Source organism: Syngnathus floridae, chromosome 3, assembly GCF_059516105.1.
Source record: "Syngnathus floridae isolate MCC-2025c chromosome 3, RoL_Sflo_1.0, whole genome shotgun sequence".
Classification (NCBI taxonomy): Eukaryota; Metazoa; Chordata; class Actinopteri; order Syngnathiformes; family Syngnathidae; genus Syngnathus; species Syngnathus floridae.
In genome coordinates, this window is record NC_142415.1 from 11,233,180 (window position 1) to 11,253,082 (window position 19,903).

General features: G+C 40.8%; 1 protein-coding gene and 1 long non-coding RNA gene across 9 annotated transcripts in view; one reads left to right on the top strand and one right to left on the bottom strand.

Annotated features, from left to right (window-relative positions):
* The window catches only part of sox6 (SRY-box transcription factor 6), a 123,309-nt gene that overhangs the window by 53,873 nt on the left and 49,533 nt on the right, over window positions 1-19,903 (top strand). For all 8 annotated transcript variants that reach the window (XM_088370863.1, XM_088370866.1, XM_088370868.1 and 5 more), the window contains 3 exons: window positions 4,609-4,698; window positions 14,648-14,820; window positions 16,245-16,313. In XM_088370863.1, the coding sequence (XP_088226989.1) occupies window positions 4,609-4,698; window positions 14,648-14,820; window positions 16,245-16,313 (332 nt within the window). The remainder of the gene's footprint in view (window positions 1-4,608; window positions 4,699-14,647; window positions 14,821-16,244; window positions 16,314-19,903) is intronic.
* Window positions 2,251-19,559, bottom strand: LOC148400511 (uncharacterized). The gene is made up of 3 exons (XR_015857466.1): window positions 19,494-19,559; window positions 7,027-7,077; window positions 2,251-2,283 (listed from the first exon to the last, which is right to left on the bottom strand). It is a non-coding gene; the product is annotated as an uncharacterized LOC148400511 (long non-coding RNA).

Here is a 19,903-nt window from a genome sequence, read left to right on the forward strand (position 1 = left end):
AAGAAATATGTATTCTGATAAAGAGAAGCAAATGGAATTGATCAATGCTTTTGTAAAACTGCGAGGGGGAAGAAAGGAGCAGAAGTAAGCAATCAACAATCACATCCCTATTATCACCTTATTGTTGCAACCTACAGTGGATATAAAAAGTCTACACACCCCTGTTCGAATGCCGGGTTTTTGTTACTGCCCAAAATCTCTCTCGCTTTCTCTCTCTCTCTCTCTCTCTCTCTCTCTCTCTCTCTCGCCTCATCATTAAACTTTTCAGACTTAATTGTGAGCTTCTAAAAAGCAAGGGGAAACTTTCGCAACTGCAAGTCTTGGTGCAAAAGATGACAAAATGTTAGTCAAACTGACTTTCCTCTTCCTTTTTGTGAACTGGTCAAAGTAAAGAGCCCAGAGGAAAAAAAAAGCTTTTAAATATTTTTTTTTACTCGCTGCCATTTCTTCCGCCTATGTTTATTCATAAAAAGAGAACACTCATTCCTCTCCCCCTATTCTGACTTTCAACTTTTTGTGCTTGTGGTCATTCTTTGGTGACAAATTAGATGCAGTGCCTCTTTGTATAATTTTCCATCCCCTCACAAATTTAGCAACGCAGAATATAGCCCAAACACAGTGTCCATGCTGTTTTTTTTTCTTTCATGTAGCTGAAGTCAGCTGCCCTCTACACTGGAAAAAATTGCATGTTTAATTTATACAATAGAATACAATATTATATACAATATTGTATACATTTTTAATATAATTTTTTATACATATAGTGCTTTCACAACAGGTGTAGCTGTAACAAATTCTAATTTAATTGTGGTAGGACAAAATGAAATCATTTGAACGCAGATAAATGTTTTAATAGTTGTATAGTGTACATAAAAAGGCAACTGGATTATTTCACACAATCATTTGATGAAATAAAATTGAATAGATTCAACACACCATTTTTCTTCAATGTAGTATATGAGAAGAGACGCCGCTTAGCAGAAATACAGGGCTACAAATCCTTTGGAATATCCCCCACAGACTTTTATCCTTGACTTGTGGCTAATTTCTTTCTCGATAGTTCTCTTCACTGCCAATGGCTTTGTACCTCAGCAAACACTCAAATGCGAATATCATCTTTCTCCCAGGAGAACAGCGCACACGGAGAGGCTCGGAATGCGGTGGTAGTCAGTTGAAACAATTTTATCGCTGACAACACACTGTAATCAAACACCATTTGGTGGCGTGTTGTAACAAAACATTTTGTCAGACCGTTTTCAAAATGGGTGTTGTGTTGCATCAAAACACGGAGTCACAACACTCTTAGTGATTTGTTGATTTTAGTACGGACTGGACGTCTTCACAAGTGAAATCATGATTTTACATTTACATACCGACACAATTTGATTATTGTTTCTCAAATAACTTATGGACAATAAAAGCCTGTAAAAAAATAGCAGAGCAATGTGGCAGACATGCTAAAATCAAGTACATTCAATGAAAAAAAAAAGTTAATGAAATAAAGGAAATGCAGACTTATTTGTGTACTGGTATGTGTGCAAATGTTTGACGACTTATCCCAAGACATTTCATTATTCAGCTACATTTCCTTGAAGATTTTTTTAATAGTGCTAATGACCCAGATAAATGAGCAAAAGAGTGCAGACAAAAGATCATATCAAGTATCAGGGTAAATAAAATATTTATTTTCACAAGAACTAAAGAACCTTCATGGAAAATGACAAATGTGCTGAACAAATGCAACTGTTGGGCTGTTTATTGTCAACTCTTTTTTCTAGCTGTATGTAAAAAATTGTTATAAGGAGTATGGACTTTTGTATCTACTCATCTTTGGGGTGTTAGGTGTCATCCACATCAATAATATCACAATATGTCTACAGGAAGATGATAGTTGTGGCAGAAGATAAACATTGCATTTGGCCAACGACTCTTCACGTTCGGAGCGCCACGTGGAAACTGAAAAAGTCTCAGGAAAAAAAAAAAAAAAGAAGGTTAGGGACATTTTTCCAGCAGTACAGCACTAGCCCCAGAGGAGACAATGCGACCCAGACAGGCTTAGCAGTCCCAAAAGCGTCCCCCCCCTCTCTCAATGGGAGCACGTCTTGGACACACACTCCTGTAGTTTTGTATGTTGCTATCTGCGCTCGCTGCAGAGCGGAGGAGGTCCGTGCCAGGCGAGGGTCCGCAGGGAGCGCTGGAATCGCTGGGTCTGGAGGAAGTTGGTCCAGGTCCAGTGGGGTGATGTGGGCTTGGTGACAAGCCAAGCTGTCTCGCGCAGAGATGCTGGGAAAATGTAAATAAGCGCCTGATAAGGGCTATTGTTTTCATTCCATTCTCATCCCAGCTGAATGGCCTGCTCCCGAGCTACAGAGCATTTTATCTGGAGAAGGGGAGGAAAAGCAACGGGAGGGATGGGGGTGTGAGAGAGTAAGGAGCCCCCATAAGAAAATAAAAATAAACACATAAGACTCTTTGCCACAATTATGACGTCCTTGCAAAGAAGCGAACCTCTCGACTTAAAAATGTGCACAACCATTTTGGTTGTGAATTGCTTGGCAATCCAATGGTGTTTGGACTGTCAGAAATAATTCATAATGATTAAAATAGGATTCAGTGTCAAGGTAATAATACTTTTACCAATACCAAGCGCCAGCATTTATAATTGATCCAGATAAAACAGAAAATGAAATGGCATTCTTTTCATTAATTGAAATTCTTGTGTTCAAAAAATGCGGGTTTCTTCACGCACACCTGGTTTAAAAATGTGCGTCTCCATTCGTTTGGGTAGGTGTTTTGTTGACAGCGTCTCAATGCTGAAAGGTTATTTTATTGACTAATCCAGGGCCCATTATTCAGTTCTTCCAGGTGGAAGGCAGGGAGGACAGCAGCGCATTCCAGCTGTAGCCTCTCCTGTCGGAACACTTGGCAGGTCGGGTCTGGAGAAGCGAGGGAGTGGCTGTTCTCCTGGGAGGGAGGTGGAAGGGAGGGGAAGGACTGGAGTAGAATGGAAGCTGGCACCGCATTATCTCCACCAGTTGGCGCATTCCTTAATGATCAAGCGCTGGAGTGCCATCCGCCAAGAAAGTGAACGTGTGCAAATGGGGGAAAAACAAGAACATATGCGTGCCTCCTGACATACGTCCACTGTGTTTGTTTTACCTCCGTCTGTCACCCCCTTTTAAAATAAGCCCGTTTCCATGCTTCCGAGGTGCAATGTCATGCACTGATGTTTCTCTGACGACAATGACTTGAGAGGCTTTTGTTTTGGGGTGAGGCCCAGGGAGGAAGATCTGAGCTCCCTTTTATAAGCTGTGATCTTTGTGCCACACAGGAAGTTAAAATATGCACAAACACATGTAGCCTTTTCACTCTTTCCCGTGTCGGGTCAAGGGGACACACTGTGAGCTGGGAATTGGAAAGTCAATAAAGCAGAAATAATGTTATAATGACCCTGATCTGAAGACGTCCTGTCGACCCCATCACATTGGAGGAAGTGGACAATCAAACAAAATGGCCACTCCGCTTGATCTCTGAGAAAGTCCTCCTTAAACAAGGCAACAACAACCAGTGAACCCCCTGTTACTCCCCAGTCCCTCTGAAGTTAGACTGTTGCCAAGGGTAGCAAACACTGTTTACTGGGTTAGAGCCGAGCCAAGAGATGGAAACCGAAAAATAAAAGGACAAAATGCGTGATAAAAGGAAACAATTATTCGGTGCAGTGCGGTCAACACTACTTTTGAATATGATCGAGACCAAAGATAATGAAAGTCATAGGATGAGTCATACTTTCACATTTAACAGCCTGTTGTTAGTAGATTTTTTTTTTTTAAATTCCATATTTTAACAAATAGAGGACTAATTTGAGAGGCGCAGGGCATTGAATCGATCTCAACTGAACTGTTCTGGTTGACTTAGAAGCATTGTTGCATGAGCTAATGAAGCCTGCTTGAATGAGAGGTGAAAAAGTCCAAGACAACCACTTGTGGTCAATTCAATAAACTTTGAATGAAAGGATCGAGATGAATGAGATTATTCACAGGCAGTACTAATTTGGGACTTGTATGAAAAACCTCCATCCCTCCATCAGTCCATACATGAGTGAGTTAGCTTCAACTTGCCATTTCTTTATTGGGCATCACTATGGGGGTTTGCCTCCAAGTGATACTTTGGACACTTTGGAATCGCATAAGAATCATTTGAATAAACTCTTCAGATGTGTTGATACAATTGAAGATATTAAGCTTGAAGGTAGAGGATGGCATCTGCTGCTGGCGTTTGATGGGAACAAGCTGACCTCGAAGCAATACTGGGATGGCCGAGGTCTGGGTCAGCCGGCCCTGTGTGTTCTTTATCAGTGTCTCCAGCGACATCATGGCAGATTGCTGCCATTCCTTCTCTGACTCGTTGTCTGCTGGACAAATGTTAATTGTTTTCATTATTGGCAGCCATGTGCACGCACGGACCTCCTTCGTCTCAGTCCTTGCCTTCCAATTGATGGTTGCGTTTATGCTCGCCATACAAAGTCTGCCTCACACCTTCTTCACCTCCTTTCTCACTTGCTCCTTACATCAATAGAGGTGTGTAATTTTCTTACTTTCTTTTTTATAGACTCATCCTGCATGGAGAAACTACTTTCTAAAGACTGGAAGGAAAAGATGGAGAGGCTCAACACAAGCGATCTTCTCGCTGATGTCAAAGGTAACATTCAGTATGGTGGTCGCATTAAGAACAGCAAACTTTCAGCACAGATGCCACAACAGCTTCGTCATTCCTATCGGTTTCTGCGTAATCTCAGAAATAAGCTTTTACTTTTACAGAAGACAAAGGCCTTTGGCTGCACTCTTCATTGAGATCCCATTAATCTTTTGTTGGAATGTTCAACTCTCTCATAGCGCTTAATTCAATTTACACCCATTCTTAGTTTTGGAACAACGTAGTGTCGTTGTCCCCTTCTACAGTCGCAGCGCATGCGGAGCGTAACCGTTGAACCTGGCATGCGCTTGATGTAAACAGAGCAGGAGAAATGCCACTAAAAGGGAGAGAAGCACAATCGTCTCCTCAGCGAGTCTGCACCGGAGTGGAATGTCTCCGCTCTGACAGCAAACACCCCGTGCTGCGCCGAGTACAGCAAAGCACAAATCAGTACTCCTCGAAAAAAGGTTGTTTATGATAGGGTGAAGGTGGGCCGCGGATGGGCAGGGCTGCTTCTTAGTTCTTAGCACCGACTGTTACTGAGTACTCTGGAGTGTTTATACAGCACAGGAAAGCACAATACCAGCTGGCTGATAACACCGGGCTGTCACCGGGTCTTCATTGCCTCCTTCGTCATTCCTTTCTGTACAACAAAAACAAAATCATCATCACGCCGGTACTATTCCAGGTTTTTGTAATTTAAATATCAATTTTCCCAAAGGCTGCCAAGTGTACCTGAATGAAGGAATTCTCTAAAAAGCCAACAAAACGATGTAGGTTGATCGTGCCTGCTCTTGCTTACTGTGCTGTATACGTAAGGTATGCCAGAAAGTACCAGGACTAGTGTCACAAGAGCTTCGGTGCAAACTATGAATGGCAACTTTTCCTCTTGAATGTGATCCTCCTGGAGTCTAGCACACTTTCTCAGGTTTTTCTACCATGGCCTTATGCACTCCTAAAAGGATTCTTTTGGGATTGTCCACAGCTCCATCAGCATAATGTCGTCCTTGTCTCCAAAACAGATCTTCTTTATGACTCAGCTAGGTAAGAAGACGGAAAAATAATCACACGGAGATGAGTAGTGAGGTTGGGACAATGTTCTTCTCGGCCAGGAAGTGTCAGATACTCAGGGCATCACTTTGTCATAGAGAAGCAGCCACAAGTTGTCACAACTCCAAAGGATCTCTCTGTAGACCTGCTCGTCCACTTGACATCAAAGAAGAAAACTTGTCTTTTTGTGACACCAGTCTCGAAACCTTCCAGTCTGGGAAGTGCAAAATAGTTTTTTGCCTTTTTCAAACTCGTTTGGTTCAATTAGAGGTAGCACGTTTCTGCTGTTGGATGAATGACGAAGAAAAGATTAATTGATGGCGTGTAAACAGCCTAAAATACACATCATAACGTGTCTGTTGATGAGACTGTATGTGCACCTTAGTTCCTAATAGAAATGTTTCTGCTTATCACAGCGGCAGACTTAGATTTTTAATTAGCGTGCCATTTCATATGACTGTAGACATTTCAAAGAGCTGCTTTGTGCCCCCGCTTACAAATGTCTCGCTCTCTCTCTCTCTCCGTGTTTGAAGTTGGCCTGATGTAAATACGGCCAATTAAAAAGAAGCGCAGGGTTGGAGACTCACAAGGTCCGCCTAATTAAAACACAAACAAAGGTGCCAAGTAGAAAACACCTTCTGATTAAGATCTTAAGTGTTAGGATGAATCAGATGTGCCATTCATTGTTTGGTTAAAAATCAACACAAAAGGCAAACATGCCTGTAGGTTAAAGATGAATAAAAGAGTGTGTAATAAAGGCTGACATAAAGTCCGTACTGGATGTGTGGCCTTGTATCATCTGTGTTAATCGCTCACTATTTACTCTTCCAATTATAATGAGCTGACAACCTTTTATCATTGCTCTGTCCTGCCATTGTTCTACAGATGAGAGAAAATAATTAAATTTAACGACACAGTTTTGACCCTTGGCCCATTTTTTTTTTTACCCATGAAAAGACATACGTTTATGTTGGAACTGCTTCAAATACCTTTTCCCCTTAAGGTGATCACACAGGCCCAGCATAACAAAAAGTATGAAAAATATCACAGCTAACCTGACAGGATATTTGGTGAAGCTAATTAAAGCACAATCTGCTTTAAAAGCTTGTGCACTTGAGTCAAACTTGCAGCATTTTCAAGGGTTCATGCATTGAGGTCTCCAACTATCTCCTCTCCTTGTTCGCTCTTAGTGTCAACAGAAGCAGCAGCAGCAGGCAAAAAGCAGAGTAAGGTGAGGGATTTCTTTTCACCAGTCAATTCCTCAACTTCTATTTGTTTCCGTACCTCAGCTTAGCTGTCAGTCTACAAGCACGATGAAGAGGGAGATGAAATCTCCTGAACAAAAAAAAGAAAAAAAAAACAGTGTAAAAGTGAAGGTTGGCTGGAAAGACTCCAAACCGCAGAAAGCACAAGATAAGAAAGAAGAATAGACGAACTAGATAGTCAGTGGACATGTTTACTGTAGCTCATCTGCTTATCATAATACATCTTGAAGCAAAAATACATACACAAGGACGATGTGATGCACTTTGTTAAGGCCAATCAGATCATAGTGGGTGGCATTTCCTTCAACAAGCTGTCCAACAAAACAAAAAGTCTAAGAAAATGGAAGGCACTGTAATCCGTCGACATGGTTACTTCTCTAACTGACTTTTCTTCCCCACTCCCTTCAGCGCATCACCGCAAGGGTTTGAAAACAGATGAGTAAATCCTTCTCAGAATCGAGCTGTTAATTGTCTTTGATAAAATGACTCAAGTAACTGTTTACAGAACAAGCCACAATATTACAATCGGGTATCTATCTGTAGGTTTACAGACATCAAATCCAAGATCTTTTAGACCCATTTTAGCCATGTTTAGACAAGTGAGGGCGCATAACTCATTATTGTAAAGGCCATTGTTGAACTTAAGTTCCCCTTTAAGGCCTCATTTTTAAATGTGACAAAACATAAAAATCTATCTTTTTTAAATATCTAAATGAAATCTATTAGCTTTATTATTATTATTATTATTATTATTATTATTATTATTATTATTATTATTATTATTATTATTATTATTATTATATGTTTTAAAGGCAAAATTGTCAGATTGGATCAACTTAAATCATCCAACACAGTACTCAGTCGTGGACACACACAGGCATGCACCAACAAACAACATGCACACACTTGCACACAAATACAGTAATACACAGTGTTATGGCAGATAAGGTTGCTCTGTGCGGCATGCATTGCTATGTGCAGGGGCTTTGAGCCTGCTACTCAACAGGGCTGTTTACGTTTCCCCGCTGAGTGCCAGTTTCCAGGGGGGTGGCTGGGAGGCAGAAAAAGAAAAAGCAAAATGCTCATGAATGTTCTCAAAGTGAAGGGAAATATCTATTTACTAAATTGGAACACAAGCTGTATTCATTCTCTCTGAATTTGCCAAAGAGGGAGGGGAAGGGAGCCTAACATTGTACACTGGTGTTCAAATGTGCAGCTCAAAATCTGAAGCACGAAAATTGAAGCTCTCGCACTGTCGCAATCAATTTGGGAATGGTGTCTACATGACAGTGGCCGGGCGCACACAGGCGGCCCTGTGGCGAGCAGATAAGTGCAAGCGCTTTAGGAGGAGAACACAGGGCAGGGCGAGGAGGCGACTGAGACTGATTTGATGCGAGCCCAACGGTACCTATGCTGCACTGACCGCTAACACACTGAGATTTGTTCAGACACCAGAATTAACATGAATACATCACTCTACATTTGAATACAACAAAACACAAAATATTCTCATATTGTGGCTGCAAATCAGTAAAACAGATGTAATGAAAAGTTCTTAGTATAAGCCAGTGTGGTACATGAGGCCACAGCAAAGCAAACCTCCAAAGCGACTACAATAAATCAACACCTCACATATTACATTTGCACAAACAAACAAACAGCACAAAACCGTATCTGTCCACTTGCTTGCCTCCAAAATGCCTCCGTTAGCATTTTGTGCAAAACACCTCAGTCAAGTCTTTGCCCTGTGCACTCAGGTGAAATATGAGCCACAGTAAATCATTATTCCTCGGGCCACAGTCTCCAGATGAATGTACTGGAGTGTTGAAGAGTGTGTTTTTCTCCTCTAATGAATTGTGGAATTTAACTTGTGCAGTGCAAGTAAGATCTGAAGTGTTTATGTGTGCTGGTGTGCGTTTTTGAGATTTACATTTTAGTTTTTTTTTTTTTAAATCACATTTATAACAAGTGACTATATGATTATGGTTGACATTTGGCTTTTTAATTTTGTCTGCCTCATTTTCCCTTTTGCAAGTTAGTGTGAGTTTCTTCTTCTTAAGACATTGAAAAAAAAATTAAGATATGTTTAGTTTAATAGTTTATTGTCAAACCAAAGATGACACAAAGAGAATAACACCTTGAGTATTGAAAACAACCACATAGCTTAGGCGTTCAGTCTTTGCTTAATTCTAATGCTAATTTGCATCGATGTTACAGTGCTATCACCCATTACGACAAAGACACTAATGGTGCAGCAACACATGGAGACAGATGCTATAGTAACAGTACTAAAAGTCCTAAAATCTTTATCCTCTTTAAACAGCAACTAATATTAGCTGATGAGCTGTGAAGAGTTGAGTCCTCTCTATTAACAGTATGGATGTCTTTCTGTCTTATGCTGACGCCAGGTGGCCAAAGCACAATGGCTATTTGAATGATGCAGTGTATCAAATTATTAATTAAATTATTAAATTAAATTATTAAAATAAATAATCTTTTATCCTGTCTAATTATAATGTTATTTTATGTTTCATAGATTACAATATTATGGTGTTTTCCTCATTAAAGTATTTTGAAGAAGCCTGCATTGGATTGATGGCCTTTCCATTTATTTCAATCAAATAAATTACACTTTTATCTCAAGGCAGCGCCCTATTCAATTTTTGATATCACACACTAAAGAGTTTATCGTCAGACTGAAATCTTCAATATAAAACCACTGTATTGTCAAAATAAGAAATGATTCATATTTGATTTAGTCGCAGCGATCACATCCTTGATCATTCACTGATGAATATGATCTTACTTGAATGTATCAACACAACACCATCAGTATTTTTACTACTGGTTTGACCTCTCGCAACACACTGACACGGTTGCTACTCTTCAAGAGCAATAATCTGAACGCTATTGAAAAAGTCTCTTTTGTGCAATGTAACAATTACTGTACATCCAGTCTGAAAGACCATGAATTGACTGTGTGTGAAAAGAATGCGCAAACATTCAAATCCTACCTTGATCACTGACTCATGTCATTTGCACTTTGTTCACGGCAAACCTTGAAAACTGTTTATGTTTTTGATGTTTTAAGGGCAGAAGGGTCAAAATCTAGTGAGAATGTAAGCAGTACAGAAAATGAGTGGATAGACAAATGAATAGAGGGGTCAAGTTCATCATAATTAAATGGTTAGGAAATAATCTTTGTCATTTTCTTTGTTCAGTTTGTAGCCAATGCCATAGTTTCATCTTTGTTACATTTCTTGATCGTCCGAAATAATGACTACTGCAACAACAGCAGACACGTTTCTGTGTCTCTTGTGTTTGAATATCAGGGCCATTGGCATTCACGTGGAGTGATATGTTTAGGTTGAGTATCTATCTTGACATAGATGAAGTATCTTCTTACCTTGTCCAGTGTCACGGACAGACACTGAAGTGCTGGAGCTTTCATATTAACATAATTAAACTGAAGAGTGTGGCTTCCTCTATCATCAAAATATTAGTCTCCATCAGTGTACAGCTGAACTGTGCAAAATGAAGTGGGCTAGTATTAATAAACGCTTCAAGTTCCAATCTGAAGATCTGCTGGAGCCCCTTAAATTGTTTTAATTCAATAATATAACCCAAACATTGCAATGTATATAAGGTCATACCTATGCATACAACGTATGACATCTCCCGAGTACACACACTTAAGGAGCGCTAAAAACCGAGATGGTCAGACTTTTTCAAACTGTATTTCACCATGTTCATACAATAGTCAGACTTTTGACACTGAGTAATGCCTGAAAATGTTTGCACTGCAACAGGATAAGTGAAAGAGACTATATCCATTTGGTATTTTAGGGCGAAGTTCTTTTGGGCTGCCGATTATTCCATTCAAAATCCTTTAAGCGGTTTCTCAACCAGTCTTTTGGTTTTCATGGGAAAGAATTGACAAAGAGTCAGTTGACGGTTGACTTCACGTGTGTGCATTTATGCATGACAAGCACGCACCTTCTTTTGATTGAACATGTTCGAGAGAAGCGGTGAGAAGGACATACACCAGCTAAAAGATTATCTAAGATAAAATAAGCGATTATGTCCAGTTGAGGCAGTCTACTGTCGTATCACATAGAACGATTTTAATTTTCTTAGTCTAGGGTTGGAACATATGCACACATTTACCAAGCTGGCTGAGTAAGAGACAAAGACATTCCAGGAGCAGAAAAAAAAGAAACAGTTCCGATCAGGTTATAATGGCTCAGCTGTCCTAACTAAGGGAAAGGAAGAGAATAGGGCGCCTTGTGATTTTCCCCCTTTTCACCCTCGGCCTCCCTCGCTTTTCTTCTTTTTTTGTGTGCCTGAATCTTTTATCTGTGTTATTCACTCGGGACTCTTCAAAGTAACAAGCCTCCTTCTTTTTCCCTGTACTGGACTTGGAACCCAAATTAGAGACTGCTTGATTAGAGCAGAGAGGAGGGAGCCAAGGAGAGAGGGAGATGCGAGTATTGGACAGAACAAATCGCACCCCTACAAAGTGCCTTTTATCCAAAGACCCCAAGGCTCAAATACCCCCATTCCTCCCCGAGCAACCATGGCTCTGCTTGTTTTCCTCTTATCATTTATTTAGTCACCCATTGCTGTTTTCTGCCCTACATCGTGACGTTTAAAAGAAGCGGGACTGTCAAAATGTGACTGCTGAGGAGGGGACTGGGCCTGAGCACACAGACTCCTTTTCCTGCGTGTGTCAATTTAGAATGTCTGGGACCGCAGACAGTCCAAGTCTGAGCACACTATCGAGGGCCATTCCATCTGTATTGTCCTGCTGGGGCGCATGTATCAATGAGGAAGTTGAGACAGCATGTTAGATGGAGCCTCGTGCCCACATTGCTTCACATAGTGCCGATTTCTGGGCTGTCAGTCCGCAATCTTTGGCGCAATTTGAGGAGACATGTTAACGGGCAGACCCCAGCTCCAGCACTGTTAAAAGCCATACAATATGCAGGAAACGGCCTCCTTTGTCGGCAGGCTGCTCAGACACAGACCACAATTTTCCTCTTCTGCACCACCCAATAAAACTTTTATCTGCATTTTAAAGCTTATCCATAATTTAGAGCAGGATGAAAGAGATTTTTATACTAGCCAGTAAACAAAAACATATGCGCTTGATTTACTTCTGATCTCTTTGGGTATAACGCTCGTGTTTTCATTCTTAAGGTTATTCTAAAGGTGCATTGCTATCAAGTGTGAAAGACCGAAAAGAGCGAAATGAGTAAATAGCACGAACGGGCCGGGCCGTCTGGGCTTCCCACAATTCAGCTCACCCTTTTCAACAATGGGCCCTCTGTTCATATTCTCTTAAGAGTCTGGACAGGACATTGAGTGGAAAGCGCCCAGCGGAATCTTTTGTGGCTCGTTAGCACCGCATTAACACAGCCACACAAGTAGATGTACTGTACACGTGATTATTTTTGCCACTTTGAACTTTTCATCTTCAGTGCGGACATTCCTCAATTGCCGACTGTTCATCGGTAATGTGTCGTTTGGTCTATTAGCCTCCATATGATTTTCTTTCTCCCTTCCTTTGTGGATTACGCGTTATAGTTTGCTAGTCCCTTCCGACTACGGCTCTGTTATTTATTGCGGCGGTGCTTGATACATGTCGCTGGTGACCTGTGATACCACCGACACTAGCAAAGGTTAAAAAAATTGGTAGCAATTGCATCAATTTTACAGATAAGCCATTCACAACAAGTCTAGTCGGGTGAATAAGAAGTCAATTCAAGCTGCACGCGGGCCGAATGAATAGCTGCTTTTAGGTGCTTTTTTTTTTCATAAGAAGTATAAATGGAGAATTGCCGCTCTCTTCCACTGCAGCAGGCAAGCAAAGGAAGAGCGAGATGAAGTGAAGTTCATACGAGCCAGCCAGTAAATTGCCTTGAATGGCTTCTGGAGGTTGACAGGCCCTATTAAGACAAACGGCTTTCCTCATCGGAGAGATAAAATAAATCAGGTGTTTAGTCAAATTAAAATAGTTTGAGTGGAGAGGGCCCCTGGGAGCTCTCGCAGAAACACAAGACAGATGTGGCCAGAGACGAGAGGAAGACACCCAGGAAAGAATCAGCTTGTGCTGGCCCCAGGCCAGCTTTCCCTGCACAGTTTTCTTATATCACCACGGCTTTATACCGTTCTCCCTCCTCTGTCACTTCTCTCCACAAACAGCTTGTCACACAGGAGTGCAGTCGGAGGAGAGTGAGTTACTGTCCAGCCTCTCGCTGGCAATTATGTTGGCTGTGTAAGTCAATGGTGGGATCACTTAGCATTGATTAGGCGGCTGGAGAGAGCGGTGCAACCGAGCAGTGTGGACCGCCAAAGAATTGAACATATATGCAAACATTGCCTGTTGGTGTCTTGGCTGCATGTTTCCTCAGTTTGTCAGTTGGATGGCTGGATGTGGAAATCGATCAAAATAAGCGAGCACACCTAAAATGTTTGAAATGGCTGCGCGGTTAATTTTGTGTGCCTTTTGAGCCGTATATGCAACGAGAGCTTAGGATGGCTTACTTGGAGCCAGCCACAAGAAGGAATCATGCCATATTGTCCAAGACAAAAAGCGATAGCTGTCTTTTCGTTGACTCTGTATTATTTGGTTGCCTTTCTCACTAACGCATCAAGTCCATTTGTTTGGGATTGTTTTTTGCGCTTCATTTTGGCAAAAACTATAAGACAAACCCATCGGTCTCCACAACCTTTACACCTGTTCCCGAGAGCTGGAGCAACCTATTAAGAGTGAACATCATAATCTTTGGCGCTTTTGAGCAACGTGAACACCGTGCACAATCTGTTAGCGTGAGCTGCAGTGTGTGGATTTTTTTCCAACCCTTCATGTTCTGACTTTTCTTGACTGGAGCTGCCATCTGAGTTTGGCAGCTCCCTGCAGCTCTTTTCCTACACAAGGAACAATAGCTTCCTTTTATTCTTCTAAAAGCTATGGCTACCAGCTCCAATCAAATGGCCCATTACAGACTGTGTGACCTTAACACTGCTGCAGTCAGGTTCGCTGCGTGCAGTTTTCTTTGTACGACATATTGTGTATGATACAATAGGCCAACATAATGATCGCTATGGTCAGCGGTACACACTTAGCTAAGGCACTTTAAAGTCGGCACTTTATTATGAAGCATTCAGCTGGCTCGTTGGCTTTTGTCACAACTACAAGAAAAATGGGTATGGCCATTTTTCTTCCACATCTAGATCTGACCCACCCTATGGCTGTCTTTTTTTTCGGCTAATGCTTGTCCATCTTAGCCATTCTTCTGCATCCTGCTCTCATCCTCCATCATCCAACTTCGCTCACCAGTATATCTGTCACCCTCCTCATCTTGTAGCCCTCTTTGTCTCTAAAACATTCGGATGTGGCTGTCTCTCTGATGAGCTTTTTTCTAATCCTATTTTAGCTGGTCACATCTAAAGAGAACCTGACGATCTTTATCTCCAGCAGCTTTAAATCTACCTGCCATTGCCTCTAAGCCGTACATCATGCCTGGCCTCACCAGTGGCTTATAAACTTTTGCCTGAACCTTGACCGAGATTCTTCTATCACATAACGCGCCCATTTTAATCTAACAAATGTACCTCTCTCTATCTATTCTTCTTAGGTACTCCCGAGAGCCTGGCAGAGAAGGAACACCAGCTCTCCACAATGATCAGTCAGCTGATCAGTTTACGAGAACAGCTCCTGGCCGCCCACGATGAACAGAAGAAGCTGGCCGCCTCTCAAATGGAGAAACAGAGGCAGCAAATGGAGTTGGCGCGTCAGCAGCAGGAGCAGGTAAGTGCCACCTGTCCACGCCTTGGAATACTGCATTCACTCTTGAAGCTGTTTTCCCTAGATATTCCATTTCCTGTTGGCGATAACAGGCACTAAACACATTAGAACTGAAGTGCCACTTAACATGCACTTTCGTTTTAAATTGCCTTATGTATAAATAAAATCTCACACCATACAAGCAAATGGAGACAACATACGATTTGGTAGCTGCAACTTTCTATATAGCTTTGGATATTTCAGTCATGCTCTCCCGCACACGTTTATGCTCTACAGCAGGAAAAACATTATTATGACTTGTACTAGGAAATGCAATGGGATGTGAGAATTAAATGTTATATCAACATGGATGTCCTCTAGATCTTATAAATTGGCTCCTATTAGAACGAGGCTGGCATTAGATTTGCGGCACAAATCAGGCCAATGAGCCATATTGTACAAATCAGCAAATTAGCACAGGCCATGAAGTGTGTTAATGTCTGGGAAGAAATAAGGACACAAACTATCCACACGGGCGACACTTTTATTATCAGCAGCCAGCCTAATGGCTATGAGTCAATTATCAGCAAGGAGTTCACTCAGAGTTTTCTCAGCACCCTCACAGACCTTGCTGGGCTAAATGAACAGATTGACCATATACCTTGAAGTGATGCATTTGCTTAAAGTACACTAATAATACATTAACTGTATTGATTTCTTTTTCAATCCATGATGTTCATTTGCAAACTACATTCAACTCTGTGGACATTGTGACATTAAGGAACAGTCGCATAAAAGGTTTTATTCTTTCGTCTTATTTGAAATGGGAGCAATATTAATGCGGTGGGGGAGGAGGAAGAGAGGCAGGCCGAGGGAGCCCGCTGAGAGCTAGAATGTCATCAAGCCATCAGCATACAACACAGTAATTAGCTGTTGACACTCGTGAGGGAGCCAGCACAAATTAATCTTGACACATTTGCAGACGGACGATAGCTTACAGTGAACACTTTGTAATTATATTTAAAAATGAAAATTAAATGACACTTAAAACTAGGTTGTCATGCTCAATCAAGCAGGCATGTAGGGAAGGAGACTGCTGGAATGAGATGGATTACTGTGTGCCTGATTGTCACTCAGACATTGCTAGAGGGACCTTGGTTTGTCTGTCCCTTAAATCATTTAGGATGCGCTGCCACTACTTTGACAATGTGGTTAACACTTCACTACATATTTATGATTTAATAGCTTTATAAAAACAGCATCTTACTTTCAAGAAAAATATTTGGTAAAATAAGTTTTTTTTTGTATTTGCCCTATTCTGATTCTTAAAGTATCAAGTATAGCTCAACACTAATATATATGTATCTATGGTAAACTTGCGAGTGCACCTTAATGTCTTTCACCTGATTCTTTATGCATTTCTCATCTCATTCCTGCTCTCTAAACAGATTGCCAGACAACAGCAGCAGCTTCTGCAGCAGCAGCACAAGATCAACCTTCTTCAGCAGCAGATTCAGGTCAGTACGTACTCAGAAACCCTAACTACACAGGGAGGTTATTCATCTGCACTGATGGACCATTTAAAAAAAAAAACAACATCTTCCACACAAACTACATGCACATTGTGACCACTTGCTTGACACCATGCATAAAACATCTGAACCAATCAAAATTTAGAGGTAACATTATCTATCATTAAATGTTGTGTATTATAATTAAAGTCAAATTCAATCAATCGATATTAGCACTTTGAAATCTGGTTTTACATGATAACATAAGACAAAGATAAGGACATTCAAACATTGCCCCATCCCCTCCCAAAAAAAAAAGCAGCTAATTTTTCTGTCTGCTGTAAAGTCAAACAAATCCCAATGGACAAAATAGATTACTGTAAAACAATGTAATTTTGAACTTTATTGTTGTGATATGTGACCAAAACAAAAATGATTTTGAAAATCTTTTGTATATCAGATTTAGCATTAGTCTCCAAAACCCAATATCTGTAGGACCCTCATTATAATCTAAGTCACTTAACACTTATTCACATGAATCATTGGGTGAACTGTGGGGTTTTGGGGTGCCATGAAATAATGAAATACAGGAGAGAATAATTAGCACATCTTAATTAACAGAAAGAAAGTAACAGGCTCTAATGAGTAGATGGGAGCAGACCCTGGAGGTGGGTGACATAAAAGGGGCTGGTAAATGCCTCTGAAAGTCAGGAAGTCTCACAAGGCCGACATGGCACACTTTGGCAGAAGACAGGATTTATTGCCATTCTGCCGCATGGTTTCTTTCTTCCATTCCTTCATCTTCACAGTTATCAGTTAGCTTTTGTGCATGCCTGATGTGATACAGAATGAACTGCTGGAGTTAAAGACCACCCAGGCAGGGCATTGGTGGTGAATGCAGAGCGTACTCGGCGCCTCAGGGCCGATCGCTTGATGTGGTCAAGGTTGCAAGCCTCCCTGGCTAAATGAGGCTGATGCAGAGCATGCAAGATATGTGTGCACATTTCTCCACTTTTGTGTCTCCTTTCAATCATCACTTTAATTGTGCCAAAGTTAGTCTTCTAAATATTCACAATATTTGTGGTATCTTGAATGTTCATCAGCCTTGAGGCATTTATGATGGAGACGTTTGAGCACAGTCAAAGAAAAGGCTGCAGACAAACTACATACTAAGTTACTATACTCTAGGATTTATTATAAATCGACATTGGTCTTTTGTCTTGTAAAGAGTAAAAGACCAACCAACATATTAAAGTATTTTCAGTCATACCAATGTAGTGCCTGAAACATTTCAAAAATGCTAAGAAAGAAAAAGTGCTGTTGTCATTCTTGTTGCAACCTATTGGCACATGCAGTATATACCTGTTCAGGGATCTTTGGAAGGTCAACAATTTCTTAATAAGCAGCCACTTCTATAGTGCTTGCCCTAATTAGTATTGCCAGTGAGCTGGAGCCTACACCAGCAGACTTTGGGCGAGAGGCGGGGTACACCTCAAAAGCATTGCACATTCAACAAAGAATTGTACATGCAAGCATGGCGAATTTGAGAAAGCTGAGATTCAATCGAGAGACATACACCCTAACCAAATATTTTTACAGCCTAAAATGGCTTACATCGCATCCCACTAAGCGCAATCAAAACACACCAAAAAAATCTTAGAAGCACTCTCAAATGAAGTACCATATACTACACTCGTGAGTATTGGTATTAGTGCTGTCATGAAGGGCCCTCCACTTGAGAGGGCGCATCCTTAATTCATCTCACTTTTAGTGGCCTCTACTTAGTCTAGTCATGTAGTTAAAGGTAAATGACACCTGAAAATCCCACTTGATGCCACTTTGAGAGCATGGATTTCATCCCAAATATTCATCTCCAAGCACTTGAACAGATAGAGCAGTTTTGAGCCACAGGTTCTTTGGCTGCATTACATTTACTCTTTCTTTGCTTAGATTATAGCCAGGTGGGTTTTTTCAATCACAGTTCCGCTAAATATCTCAAATGTGGTGACAGATCCTCAAAGAGAGGAGATAACAAAAGCAGGCCATTCTGCTTTCATTAAAAAAGCCATTTGAAATTATGGGCCAACCGATTGGACGATTCTAGCTCTTAAAATCGGCAAAATCAGCCATTGATTTCATATTGTATTTTTTAAGACATACACATTACAACAGAAAACAAATATAAGAATCCCGGAAAAAAAATCAAAAAACATTTTCAAACGCTTTTTTTAAAATGAGTTTTTCTTGAATTTTACGTTTGGTGTGGTACAAACATATTTTTCTTTTTTCCTTTTTTTTCACAATGCATTCACAATGGCCGTCAAATTTCACTCTGCCCAATATCGGAATTGGACTAAAAAATCCTTATCGCTCTCCGCCTCCTTAGACTTAATTAATCATCTAAACACGCTTCCAGCCTGTAAAGCATAGACCTTTAGCAGAGTGATGAGTGGTGTTGAGGGATTTAGTTACGCTGCTGCACACTTGGAGAGCATTAAACTTTATTGAAGACGTCAAAGGCCATCAACGTCCTTCTGTTTTGGCTTGAGGGAGGAAACTTAAAATAATACATCATGCTGGAGGCATCATATTGATGAGGCAAGCCATCACATCAGTGCAAATCGTAAACTGCCCAGACAGTATAACCACGGGTGCTGCAACCTGAGACTGTTGTTGACAAGCTACATTTTCTCTTTCAAGGATTTTTTTTTCTTTTTTTTCCTCTTCGGTGGATCGAAGGGAATCTGACAGAAGTGAGTCGCTTTAAGGTTTAGTTAAAGAGGTTGAGAACAAGGCTGCGTGCAGTTTAATCAAGTGGCTGCTCTCTTCATCCTTACTCGCTCTTCTTACAAGAGCGAGGGGGGGATTTAGGCTTTGTCCTCCGGGATTACAATGTCACTTGTTTTAAAGATAGCAGATGTTTCGATTGCAATGTTAGGGGCTTATTGAAAATGTCAACTGACAGCTTTGTGTGTTATTTTTTCCTCTTCAGTCAGTCGATCCTTGTTTTTGGCATTTATTCAATCCTACGATGAGATTAGCTTGGAGTTGATTTAGACTAAAGTTGTTGGCACGATTTTATGTCACACGTTACAAATAAACATATACATTAGCAAAGGAGGGATTTATCCCGAAGTTAACTGTGTTGTTCTGAAATTGCAACAATAACGAGCAAACTAGACTTACCCCATTTTATTTTGCCTCATATCTCCAACACACATTTAACTATGTTCCCCTCTGCTGGGCTGTAAGCACATTCACAGAAATGACAACACGGGACACCACACACTGATACAAACATCAAGAGAATAAATAGTAGCTCAAAGGTCAAGCTGAACTTTATCTTCGCCAACAGGCGGGAGAAAGCACATGAAACAGTGGAATGGTTTTAATCACAACAACCAAAAATACAACGGCTAAGTAAAAATAAAAACATGACACCGCCGGTTTGAAATGAGGCCTTATTGTGCCAACTGTGACAAGTTCCACAGCTGAAGAGACTTTGTAAGAAAAGAAAAGTCAACTCATGTTGCAATATCTTCATATTGCACACATATCCTTACTTTACCGTCATGCGCTTTTATTTCCATAAAGAC